The 14,323-nt window shown below is 28.7% G+C and overlaps 1 protein-coding gene and 1 non-coding gene across 2 annotated transcripts in view; both read left to right on the forward strand.

Moving 5' to 3' along the window:
- Nucleotides 1–14,323, forward strand: part of LOC108692283 (synaptic vesicle glycoprotein 2B) — a 24,873-nt gene that overhangs the window by 7,702 nt on the left and 2,848 nt on the right. The window contains exons 2-6 of the mRNA XM_018200473.1: nucleotides 6,392–6,615; nucleotides 7,478–7,537; nucleotides 7,632–7,715; nucleotides 13,313–13,637; nucleotides 13,743–13,887. Of these exons, the coding sequence (XP_018055962.1) occupies nucleotides 6,579–6,615; nucleotides 7,478–7,537; nucleotides 7,632–7,715; nucleotides 13,313–13,637; nucleotides 13,743–13,887 (651 nt within the window). The 5' untranslated portion in view covers nucleotides 6,392–6,578. The remainder of the gene's footprint in view (nucleotides 1–6,391; nucleotides 6,616–7,477; nucleotides 7,538–7,631; nucleotides 7,716–13,312; nucleotides 13,638–13,742; nucleotides 13,888–14,323) is intronic.
- Nucleotides 1,411–1,483, forward strand: Trnar-ucg. Its single transcript has one exon. It is a non-coding gene; the product is annotated as a tRNA-Arg (tRNA).

Raw genomic sequence — 14,323 nt, forward strand, 5'->3', positions numbered from 1 at the left:
ATATATATATATATATATCGAGTTAATGTTACTTGAAAACTTCAGAGGATTTTGTTGTTGTAATTGATTCTTTTCTATCTTTTCGATCATTTAGCTAGTATTAGCCATTTAAATATTTTTCTTTTTGTATTTTAATTTTTATATCACGTTATCTAGGATAATAATCTAAGAGTAAACTAAGCCAATGATTAAGTAATACCAATAAAGTTTAACAGAAATGCATTTTACTTATGTTTAACAGCTCATAAATGAGATTTCAAAACTGATAACAATTTCTGATATAATTTGTTATTATTTGCAATTTGTGATTACAATTATCTATAATTACAATCGATATAAAACGACTCAATATTACAATATGTTTTTTCCTCGATAACAATTTTTTTTTTAGAACTAATTTTCTTTAACAAAAACGATAGATTTTGCAAACGATATAAATTAAACTTCTTAATAAAATTTTAATTTAAAGTTTAAGTATAAGAATATACGATGGAAAAATTAAAAGGTTGCGAATAAATAATTCATGATTCCTCAATATGTTCGCTAAGAAAAAAAATAGAGAATTGATTAGAAGATTTATCATTAGGACATCCGGTTTGATGATATCTATGTTTTTATTTTTCAATCAAATGTTGATTAATACATATTGATCGCAACTTGGCGATAATAATTATGATATTATGACGAATAATTATGATAATTGCACCGCTTCTTTGTGATTTATCGTACGCTTCTTAGAAATGTCCTGTTTGCTGAATATTAGCTGCTTTATAAAAAGTTAAGTAATTTTTTTTATTTGAAGCTCCGAACGCGCGAGAACGTAATGGCTAGGCTCGCAATCTTAATCGCAGAGGAAATGATTCTGTGTCGCGACGAAACGTCGCGCGAAGGGACGCGCGTGATGTTCGTTCATTAGCGAATCAGGATGTCGTGTGTCGTTTTCTAGAATGGCGTTAAACCGTGAAACGCCTCCTTCGCAATTACGTCGTTAAACTTCTCTCTTTTCAGGATCGACGATATAAACGACCGTCCAAACTCTTCAATTAAATACGATTCTTCTATAGCCATTAAAAATATTAAATAGCATTGAAGAGGTACATTATGTGCATGTATACTTATATAATATATTAAATCTTTTTACAGAAAAAAATATGTGAAAATGATAAAGATATTAATAAATATCAATCTCTTTATATATAATAAAATATTTAATTAAAATCATCATTATCAGTAAATTTTTATGAATTTGATATTTAAATATTCGTTAATTTTTATTACGGTAAAGTACTTAAGTTTCAAAAGTTAGAATATTAACTTTTGTCGAATATTCAAAGTAAATCAATAATAGCAAGGGGTTAAAATACATCTCAAGTAATGAAATACTTCTCTTGAGAAACAACCCTTCAACAAGACCGTGTGGCCTAACGGATAAGGCGTCGGACTTCGGATCCGAAGATTGCAGGTTCGAGTCCTGTCACGGTCAGTGTTTTCTTTTTTTTTTTATTACATATTTGGCATGCTTACTGCCGTATGATAATTCATTTTATCCTATTAATACAAATACCGCATAATTAAATCGTTATTTTTTTCTTTTCGTCCTTCGGATACGCATTCAGATTCCTTGTGTCTCGTGTATTCTAAAAATCAATACCATGCAGTGTTGTTTGTATGTTTCTCACTGTGTTGGTGTTAACCTCCGTTTACAATCTGCAGAGCTGTTGCTGGATAGTATGCAATATACGCTTCAGCGTAGGACAAAATTTGGAAGGGCGTAAAATTTTTTAAGACACTAATAGTTTTTAAAGTATACAAAAACATATGAAAATTGATTGCTCCATCTGCAATGTCGCTACTGTGTCTATTCTAGATTTATAAGATGCTTTTGATTAAGCGAACCGACAATCGCATCTTCCTGATTGCTTTTCTATTACGTTTTCCTATTGCCTATTTCGATATTTTTAAATTAATTAGTCTATCCAATAAATGTTTAATAATTTTTGGATATAATACAATTATTAAGGTCAAATATGGTGAATCTTTTTGTAAATTTAGAGCTTTGTTCTATTCTAAAGTCAGTAGATATATACAATACCGCAATGGCATATCCATTTTTGAAGCATTTTGTCAAAACGGATAGTGCACATAATATATTGGATTGTTCGGAAAGTTCGTGCCGCAAAAGATTTAAATTTAATAAATGTATATTAAAATTTAAATCTTCTGCGTTTCAATTTTCCTTCAAAATCGGCGAACTTTCCGGACAACCCAATATTATTTCTACACATTAGGTGTAGCTTTTAATCTGTGTCCAATCTTCTATGCATTTTTTATCCAACTAAATATATTTACTCCTATAAAATTTATTTTCTTTTTCAATAGTTACATGTGTTAATGTGTATTTTCATCTCCTAAAGTATACTTATTTGTATATCTTCATTGCATTTTTATGTACTAAATCTCAACAATAAATAAATCCATATTAAATTAAAAGTACATAAATTAAACATTTACATATTTCTTGTTCATAAACTTTTTACAAGTAAAAAATTGATTTACATAATTTAGAGCTTTATTTTTAAATTTAAAATTAATCAAAAATTATCTGAGAAGTATGACGCAGGCACAATTATTCAATTTAGCTTTATTATTATTAATCAAAAATAAATTAGCTAACAATCCTGATTACAAGGATCATAAAAATATTCGCAAAAGCTAAGATCAGAAAAAATGTAATTTCTAAATTATCTTTCTCATTTTTTTCTTACAAAATATATTTTTCAAATTTATTATCTCGAATTTTATAAAATGTATTATTCCTAAGTATATTATTAAAAAATATTATTACAAAATATTATTACAAAATCAAATATGAAATATATTCCTACTATATGTCTGTAATATCAAAATGAATAAAAAAATAAATATTAAAAAAGTAAAAAGTATGAAACAAAAATATTTTGTGCTTTTATCGTTCTGGATAGGGTTAAAAGTAGGAATTTTTTAAATTGTCGTTTATTTGTTTTTGCAGTTTCGTGCCGCAAATAAATTTCAATGTAGCAGCGCCTAAATTGTAACGACCAATCTGAATCTTTTTGGCTCAAGTGGAATTTTATTCTCAAATTTCTCCGATTACTTTAGAGAAAATTAATTTTTATTTTTTTCGAAATAAAGAAAGATGGAGTCCAATTCTAAAAGTAATCGAGAAAAATATTTGGTAACGTAATAAAGATGTTGAAAAGTAATCCTAAATTTTTTTTTTTATTTTCTGAAAGTTTAAAACAATGAAAAAATTAGATAAAAAAACCTCGATTGTAAATGAAGGAAGTAAAAATATGATTGCACAGAAATGGGACTAGAATGTAGCAGGTGAGGCATTTGCCTTATGTAAAAAATTTGAAGGAACGCAAATATAAACTTCTATATATTTTAATTCATTCGCTACCAACGCGCGCGTGGTGACTTGACTATGCCTTTAACGGTAACCTGTGCCATCGAGCGTTATGTATAAAAAATGATATATATGTTACGAAATTTTGATAAAATATAATTGACAATTTTTTAACTATCAAAACATAAAAAATATTATTTTAAATGAAAAATACTAAGAAATACTAAGAAAATTTTTTATAAATTTTTATTACAATAGAATTAATATTATCCCAGAATCATAAAAATTTTTTTTAGAAATAGATTTAAACCATGAAGATGTTTCTTATTAGATTTTGGATCTGAATCTTTGTAAACTGCTCGAGAAAAATGATAGAAAATCTGTAAAAATTGAAAGAACCATTTGAAGAAAGAACAAAAATAAATGACATTAAAATATGCAGTTACAGAGAACTAATTTAAAAATATCATTTAATATATTTTAGTAAATTAAATAAAATACAAGAAATAAAAAAATTTATTTAGTAGTATTTATTTAGTAATATTATAGATATCACCTAATATGTAATAAAACAAATGTAAAATAACATTGCTGCGTTCAGCAGAAAACACAGCTTTGCAATAGTTGTAAAATTCTTTAATGTGATTGATCTTGCTTTTAGTTTCATTGAAATGTATAAACCAATTATATTCAAAAATTTTACAACAGTTGCAAAGCCTTTTTTTCGCTGAATGCAATGATGTCAATTAGCCGGAAGCATTTCCAGTAAATATTTATGACGCAATTCTTCGTCCTAACTTCTTCTTTTTCTAACATTGTCTTCTTCTAACTAACATAAAAACTAAAACTAAATCTGGCGGCGGAGCCAATCAGCATTAGGCATTGGCGCCACTGTATACTCTTTCTACTTTATAATACCGTTTGAGACTCGACGAATCACTAATTACATATGTGAAACAAACTTTTTTTTTCTATTTCTTGTTATCTCTTTACATATGATTATGTTCCTATTAAATTAATATTAATTTAAATTAACATTAAATTAATATTAAACATCACTAGTTAGTGTCTATTCTTTTTTCTTTTTGTTACTGAAGGAACTTTTTTCTTTTGCTTCGGACGTCGAAATATCCAATACCGACTTTAATTAATGTCAGCATCTAACTAACACTAAATATTCCTGAAATATTCACAAAATGTTCCTAAAATCCTAAAATCCTAAAATAATATTCTAAGCATATTCCGGAATGTTCCGAAATATTTGCAGAATGTAAAATCAACATTCAAATATTGTTAAATTCCATTTATACATCGTTTATTTACATATTCGGAAAATATTCCATATACGTATATTTCACAAAATCATAATTTTCCCAGGTATTTTAGATTTAGTGGTTCCTAAATAAGTTTTTAACAAAACTGTATTATCATTATAAAAACATTTTATGTATTTTGTTAAAAAATTTATTCATCTTAAAGTTCAACTTAGGAAGTTCACTTTACAAGCTAAACGTTGCGCTCTTTATACTTTTTTGCAAAATGATTATTACTTATGAGTTAATGTCCGTAAAGGCCCTCTATCGGCGGAGGTGCTCATAAATGAATGATTTTCGTGATATATATAAACAATAAGTTTCTATATCATTCTGAACATTTCATTAAAACATTCTATGAAAATTCTTTTACTGTTCTGAAATATTCGATATGTTGGGAATACAAATTGATTCTTTCAATGATTAGCGTTAGGATATAGATTTAAAATCAATAATGATTTATATCAATGCACAATGTTGGTATTTATATCAATACCAAACAGTGAGAATCTATAAACACTGCATGGCATTAAATCCATATTTATCCATATTTTTTAGTGTGTTTTCTATCGTTCGAATAAAATGATTCGTTTCATTTTGTTACTCTCCTATAATTGATTTCATCGTAAACATTTTAATGTTATTACCTCGGAATGTTTTTTACGATTTCATTCTTTACTATTTCTTTATTTCGGTGATAATGGTGATTCGTTTAAGATTTAAAACATCTAATTCGCCATCATTTCATCGATAACTAATGACTAGTGACCACCAGTTGATGTGTACCGAGTAAAGATTAGTGCGCGAGAGATGTTACGTACGATCGTTTGCAACGTTTGCTTATAATAGAATTGTGGGAACTAGTAATAATTCAAATGATCGCGAAACACACTGGATCGCGGATTTAAAACGCGTTCGATGTTTTTTTTTCCCGAGCACATCAAGGACACTCAAAGTACAGCTCCAAAGACGAAGTATCGCCTTCGAATATGTAATATTTTCCGTAATAACATATCACACAATCAGCAAAGAGCAAGAAATGCAATGCAAATGATTTAGATATATTGCAAAATAATACTGCTTACTCATCGTTTCCAATATACGCAATTGATGTAATGATGATGCATTTAGCGGAAAAATTGCGTTACTTAAATTAAATGCGCAGCTTATACCGGGACTGATTTATGTGATAATAATGCTATTAGGAAGGAGGCTGTGGGATTAAGAGACAGTCGCTGATCCCGGGACGATCTGCATTCCTAGATACCTACGCTAGGTCATCGTTCGGATTTACCGAGGTCCTATTTTCCCGATTAATCCAATTATCTTCGAGGCTAATCTCGCTCCGGGAATTCGCGTTAATGACAACACGCGATATCGCTTCGTCGCAAAATTACGGGCTCAAACACGGGAATGTCGACTCATTGGTGTGTCGAACTAACGACTAGTACTTTACGAATATTGCATCACAGACACTCAACGTTGTTAGATGAATTCGTATAATTTCGTCCGTGTCTCTCCGAGCTCTGTTTCGAATAAATCATTGTACGAAGTAGCGACGGGAGCCAATAAAAATAAGATTTTTTTTTTAAATTAGCATCAGCATAATAGGACAAAATTATTCTTTTGCGTTTGATTATTGATAAACTTGCGAGCTGAAAAATTTTAATCGTCATTCAATCTATTTCAGTTCACGAGCGAGCGCGAAGCCCAGCCCCGCCGACGAGCAGCAGATCAGAGCAGATTCAGCAGAAAGACTTCAGCCACTGTTCGACCACGCCGGCCTGACATTCGACAATACTTCCTGTCGAACGCAAAGGCTCGATATCTGATTCTTTTAACCAAACGGCTTCACCCACACGCGCCGACATCATAGAATGGTAGAAGGTGAACCCGACACAAAGCGCAATATTAGTACGTGCAGCTTTAAAATCTCCTGTATCCATTTCTATGTATTATTTCAATGTATTAGATCGGAATAAATGTTTGTAGCATTGCTTCATTTGTATCATGTTTACATGTTTAAAAGAAATTCGCAATATTGTACTCGACAAAGCGAAATTTCAGCTTTTTGAATCTGCTTTTAAATTGCGCAATATGATGATTAACGAAGTTACAAGAATTGATCAAAAATCTTCTTTTATTTAATCTGCGATAATAAAAAAAATTTAGAAACATTTAAAAAATCGATTTTGTAGGAAAGTTTTAAGTTTTCACGTTAGAAAATCGAAAATTTTCGCAGGTTTTATTTAGGCACGTGACAAGCCCAAAAAGTGAGAAAAAAATTTCCATTTTATTCAGTTGTAGTTTTCTATACATTTACAAATATTATCAAACTCATAGAAACTAAAAAAATATAATGACTTTTCGAAAATACAGATTTTATACTTTAAAATTCATTTTTTAAATTTAAATTTAGTTTATGTTTGATTATGTTTGATGAAGTTAACTGCTTAAATTTTGAAATTTATAGCGCTACGAACTTTTGTTTCGACCCAATTAATTTTAACTCCGGTTTAGCTTACTTTTTATCTTTTTCTAATTTTAAGAAATAAGAAAAAAATCAAGAATGGAATACACATATCATTTCAGTAATATTACAGCAATATTGTAACATTCTAGCATATTGTAGTAACATTGCAGCAATGTTGCTGTAAACTTTTATGCTGTATAGAAAATTAAATTGAGATTGAAGTTAAATGATAGAAATAGGCACTAGACTTCCATCTGATAGTTATAGGGGCAGCTTCTTAACGATATCAATTTCGCGTTGCAGAGTGTGATGTAAAAGACGAGCGACTAAACGGTTGCGGTTCTAAGGAACTCGAACTTGCCTGTAAGCATAAAGTCCAAGAAAAGTCGGCATTCACTTTGTGCATCATATCGAATCTATAAATCTTTATCACTAATTGTGTCTATTCTATTATCAGGTATCGGATTAAAAGGCAAAACACTCGATCCAGAGAAGGGATCCTATGTTCAAGCTGATTTCGAGAAGGCCATCGAACTAAGCGGTGCGTTTTCGTCACGCTCATTGAAGCATTTCTTATAGTCGCTTCTTAGGAAAAACTAGTAAATTTATCATAATATCAATTAATGTAATGTATAACTTTCTATTCAATGTTGTACGTGGCGATATAATTGTTACGTACATGTTTTATGTTACATTCATACTGTTAAGTGAAAAATTATAATATTAATATAATATTACTGTTAATTAATATAGCCATGAATATTAACTAATATTTAAGTAATACACAATCCAAGAAAAGAGGCTCGAACGAATCAATTAATAAAATATATATAAAAAAGCCAATCAAAGCCAAAATCAGTTGTTCGGATGCACACAAATGTTTTTATTCTCGTGTGAATAACAATAACGATTTCATAAACGTTTCGATCCTTTTTTTGGATTCTTATTAATATGAAATCAAATTCTAAATTACATAAGTAAACCTATTCAAAAATGTAATTAAAGTCGATGCAATTATCCATGTAAGGTGATGAAGCACGACAAATTTCTTTCGTATCCAAATGCCAATTTAGCTATATAAAAAATAGCCAAATGAATATCATGAATACAAAATTTTTACAATGATATTATAAAAACTTACACAAATAGAAACGGTGTCATATACATTGTGATTATCATAAATATTAAAATTTTTTTAACAATGATATTACAAAAACTTATATAAAATAAGAACGAAGTCAAAGCCATTTCGCTCACCAAATTGTCAGATTTTCTATTTAGTCATTCATAAGAAAAACTACTCTTTATTATTTTGACTCTCATTTCAAATCTGACCGCTGACAACAAGAACTTTACGTCGAGTCGTGTGAAAATGATTACATGTAAATCTAATAAAATTTAAAGGCAACTCAGACAAGTGATTTTAATTATTCTTTTTGTTAATTTTTCATTTTTCTTATGAATGATTCTAAATAGAAAATCTGACAATTTAGTGAGCGAGATGGCTTTTTTATTTGTTTTTATTTGTGTAAGTTTTTATAATATCATTGTAAAACTTTTGTCTTCATGATATTCATTTAATTATTCTTTATACAGCTAAATTAGCATTTGGATAGGAAAGAACGTGCGAGATTGTCGATTGGCTTTACCACTTTAAATGGATAATTGTATCGACTTTAATTACATTTTTGAATAGGTTTATTTATGTAATTTAGAATTCATATTGATTAGATTTCATATTGATAAGGATCCAAAAAGAAGGGTTGAAATGTTTATAAGTTCATTATTGTACACACAAGAATAAAGAAATTTATGTACACCCGAACAGCTTTTGGCTCCGATTGGCTTTTTTATACATATTTTATTGATAAGTAATATAATATCAATAATGTTATAATTTCACACTCAACAATATAAAGCTACTTTCCTTTCAGGAAACATAGTTGATAAGTGTCGTTCTATTTTTGTTATTCATTAAAGAAAGATAGAATAACGTTTGTGTTAATTGTATCTCCTAAAATGAAGCAGCTTAAGATTCCTGAATAGTTGCGATCATGGATCGTGATGTTATAAGCGAGGAACGTAGGAAGTTTCTTGCATGCCATTTATAAAGAAAATTTGGGTAAAACAAAATAATGAGATCGCTTTAAAATATTTGTAAAAAATGGGTCGAAACTGTCTTTATCCCAGCTTACAATTAGTAGATAGTCATAAAAGGCATGAAGTGTGTTTACCAGCATTTACTTAATGCATATGTAACCTATTTTTACTTTACCTGTCTATTTGCTTAGAACCTTAAATAATGTAATATAATACGTACGCAGGGTAAATTAAAATGTTTTTTTAAAAGTAAATTAAATTAAAGTTAATGGCTTGCAAAATTAATTTAGTTATGTTAAAAGTTGCATGAATACAAAACTAATTCAGTAGAGATTGACATACTGAAATTGGACACAGGCATCTGCGGGTGTTCGCGAGTATCCGTTGTTGTGCATGTCTTCTGTCAACTTCATACACAACTCGGGAGTATATTCTATTTCCTTTATACATTGGAATAAACCTTTGCATTTCACACTTATTACAAAAATAGCATCGTGCACAGGGTGTATCATTTTAATTGACGCATTAAAATATCTTTTGAACAGCGCATTTTAAAGAAAAATGTTTCAGACAAAAATTTTGTGACTTTGAGAGAGACATAAGATGGTATCATTGATTTGACCTTGTCAAGGTCGGACAAAGTCACTTTGAATTTTTTAAATGGAATCCTCCACTTTTCATTACATATTTTTTATAGATTACCTTGAGAGCTTTCCAACAAAACATTATAATTAAGTTCATTTTTATTAAATACTTTTCGAGTTATACGACTTGTAAGTTACAACACTGCTGGCATTAACATTACCCAAAGTATCTGACTGATAGCTAAAATCTCTTGAACGTTGTTCAGGATCATGATCTGGATAACATTTGTCGAGATCAAGGTCATTGGAAGTTGTTCTTCTTATTTTCATTTTTGTACTAAAAATTCATTTCTATATAAAAATAAGAGATATGACCTCCAATAGCTTTGATCTTGACATCAATATATTGATATTATGTAGGTCATGATCCTGAACAACATTTAAGAGGTTTTAGTCGTCGGTCGAATATCTTGGGTAATGCTAATGTCGACGGTATTGTAACTTTCAAGCCTTATAACTCGCAAAGTACTTAATGAAGAATTATTATAGTGTTTTAGAAAGCTCTTGAGGCAAGCTATGAGAATATGCAATGAAATATACGGAACAATATTCCATTTAAGAAATTAATGATGATCTTTACGAGACCTTCAAACAATTTTCCAAGGTCAAACCAATAGCATCATCTTATGTCCCCCTATAACTTTTGTTTGAAACATTTTTCTCTAAAATGTATTGTATTCAAGAGATTTTAGTGCGCCAATTAAAATAATACACCCCGTCTATGAATAGTATAATCTTAAGTACTTTTGTTAATTTAGCAGTTTAGCTATAAATTGTTATTACAAATGTAAAAACATGCATTGTAGGAAAATCTTAATTTAGCGTAAGTTTGCATCCATATATTAAAACCGATATATTTTGAACTGATATTTTCTAAATTCATCTATTTAGTTTATATGTATACAAAGTTTCCCAGTATCAGAAAAATCAGAAGTTTGGATTCGACAACAATTACACGAATCTATTTCTATCTGTTTCTCTTGTGTATTTAATTAAATCAATTAAATAGAGACGAAAATGGCCAGTGTATATATTGTGGTTTCCCTTATAATATTTTCGCTATTATATAACGAATTCTAATGATTATTTATAGAATTATTTGTTCAGTAACTCGCCGTTACATCGTAACGCTAATACATCAATACTCAGTAGCCAGCACTTATTATAACGCATTTTTACTTTCAAGTATTTCGAAACGTTTCTGAGGTTTTAGGTTTCTGAGGTCCATTTTAGCATTTAATTATACCTATTTCCTCATTTTTCTTAAACTAGTTTTTCTTAAACTATATTATCACATGAATATAGTATGTATTTTTGAGTATGTTATTTAACATTTTATTTAACTATATATATATATTTTGAGTTATGCAAATTTAAACAATGGCATTTTGCTAATTTGATCCTCTATGGTATTGATTACTCACTTCTTTTTTGAGATTTTCGTATCAAAATAATTATTTGAAAATCGATTGTAGCTCTACTGTTAATCTATAGTTTATATTATATGCACTATTTTTAATACTGAGATTTTTAATACTAAACTGCTCATATACAGAAGTTATGTGAATGTATATACATTCATTATATTTTAAAATGTTTTTACTTTTTTGTTAATTTTGTAACAAAGTGCTATTTTCTAAACAAAATTAATATTTTAAGACTTTTGTAGAAGACCATATTATTACCCATTTTTTTCTTCAAGTCATTATGCAATGTCGTCACATTTTTATTAATAATCTTATTAATAATCTTATTAATAATCTTATTAATAATCTTAAGTAATAAATATTTTGCAACTTTGAATCCAGAATCGATTCAATAACATTTTAACAAATATAATTGTCAAATTTTAAACATAAATATTGATTATTAACAAAGTTATTATGTAAAATGTAACTGGGATGCTATAATAGCACCTTCTCCTCTAATATTTAATTTAGATATTAAATGTCCTAATTTTTCTTAAAATCAGATTATTTTTTATAACAGAACAATGTAAAATAGATCATCAGATAAATATAATATTTTATTTGTAAATTTTATGAAGTACAAAGAATAATTTTTTTTACTAATAAGCATAGACTTTGTAGCCAACTAAGGTTCGAAAAGCGCTATTACATCATTTTTTTCTTTATCACTTATTATATAAAATAAGGATAATACAATGACATAATAGAGTTGATAATTAAGTGCAAAAGTTCATTAAGTTCCCATGTGCAACTTTGAGTACTATGAGCGTCGCGCCTATGACACAATTATTGAGCTTTATCTAAACTAATTCCCTAATAAATACGAAGAAGCGCCACTTACGATCAAAGTTAGATGTTAGATTCTAGTACATATACAGGATGTCCTGCAATTTTTTGTCAAGCGCTTTTATGTAGATATAGTGAACTAAAATGATCCGGAAAGTCCTCTACCATTTTGCAATTTTCGCATGGCTAACGAGATATTACTAAAAATTGCCGAATATTGATCTTCCATACTTTTTTACTTAAATACTCAACTTCATAAAAAAACAGACAAAAATTGTTTATTTTCTTCTTATAGAGCTCTAAAAATTGTTTTGGAATTTTTAATCAACTTTTTAATACTGCATTTTCTTATTGACATATATTTTTATCATTTTTACTAACATGAGAAAATATGGTATTAAAAAATTTTGAAAAAATTCTCAGAACTTTATGAAAAGAAAATAAGCAATTTTTGTCTCTTGCTATAAAGTTGATAGATATATTTGAGTAAAAAATTAATTGAAAATTAATATTCAGTGATTTTTAATAATTAATATCTTGTTAACTATTGCAAAAATTGTAAAATGCTGGAGAACTTTTTGATTCAGTTTAGTCTGTTCTATTACACAAAAACTTGGCCAAAAATTACGGAACACTCTGTACATGTATTTTAAATACATTTATTAATTTCTCAGAAATGACTTCGTGCCAATTTTTTACTTCCAATCTTTCAACACAATCAATCTAAAATATTCCCCCCAAATTTTCTCAATTATGATTTGATACTACTAGTATTTTAAAACCTGCAAAGAATTTATTGCAAAAGATATTATCTCGGCCGGAATGTGAATTCGGATTAAATTAATTCTCTGTTTAAAATTTTATAGAAAAAAATATTAACGTATAGAGATAAAAAATTTTTTACTTAAAAAGAAAAAAGTTAATAAAATAAAGTTTAAAAGTATTTAAATTAAGTTAAATGTTATTAATCTCTTAACTTCTTATTTAACTTTTAATTCATTAACTAATTACTATTCTATTCTGCACATATGTTATATAATAGGATATATTGTTGAAATTATAACATTGATTGATTTATGTTATTATAATATTGTTAAATGATATTTATTGGATTTATCATTATTTTATTATTTTCACAGAATATGGCAAGTTTCACTATTTCCTACTCGCGGTGTGCGGCTTTGTCAGCACCAGCGAGGAGATGGACGTGATCTCTATGTCCTTCATCTTGCCGAGTGCGCAATGTGATCTGAAGCTCGACACTCAAGCAAAAGGATGGCTCAACTCGATCATCTTTATTGGGATGATGGCCGGGGCATACGCTTGGGGTTCCATAGCGGATGCTCTCGGTCGTCGAAAGGTCCTGATCGCCATTTCATTCATGAACGCTCTGTGCATTGTTGCTTCTAGCTTCAGCCAGACATACGAGCTCTTCATGTTGTTCCGTTTCCTGAACGGCGCAGCGTAAGTATCCAAAATAAATAGCATAATTGCTATCAACTGCGATATAGCCGCGCTACGTGTACTCACTCAGCAACGAAAAAGTTAAATAATTTAGTGACGTTCCAGGCTAGGAGGTAGCGGGCCGGTCATCTGGTCGTACTTCGCTGAATTTCAGCCGAAGTCCAAACGTGGTTCTATGCTGTCATTCATGGCAGCATTCTGGACATTGGGGAATCTTTTCGTAGCCGGTAAGATAAAAGTTATAAACGAATAAATAAAGAAGTTAAATACAATTCAGGCTGGAACTAAGTGCCTATTATAAGATTTCTATGTAAATTTTAAATAAAACTTTTAGTTATATAGACTGCGTGCCAATTATTGTGGGATTTGAAATACAATCATAAACTGAAGCTAAAATAATACAAATTAAATCATTAATTTAATAAAGATGATGTTATTATAGTATCATTATTAAATTGATTATTTTAATTTGTAATTTTAGTTCCAGTTTATGTGATTGCGTTTTGAGTTCCATAATAATCGACGCGCAGTTTATATAATTATAATAGAAGATGTATTAAAAATTTATATATAAATGTTATTAGGCAAAATCTAGCTTTGACTGTATTTGACCTTTTTTACTTATTTGATTCATTCATAATGGTCTAATTTAACTTATTAAACGTTTTAATAATTTTGTTGAAGTG

The sequence above is a fragment of the Atta colombica genome, unplaced genomic scaffold (genome assembly GCF_001594045.1).
Source record: "Atta colombica isolate Treedump-2 unplaced genomic scaffold, Acol1.0 scaffold68, whole genome shotgun sequence".
NCBI lineage: Eukaryota > Metazoa > Arthropoda > Insecta > Hymenoptera > Formicidae > Atta > Atta colombica.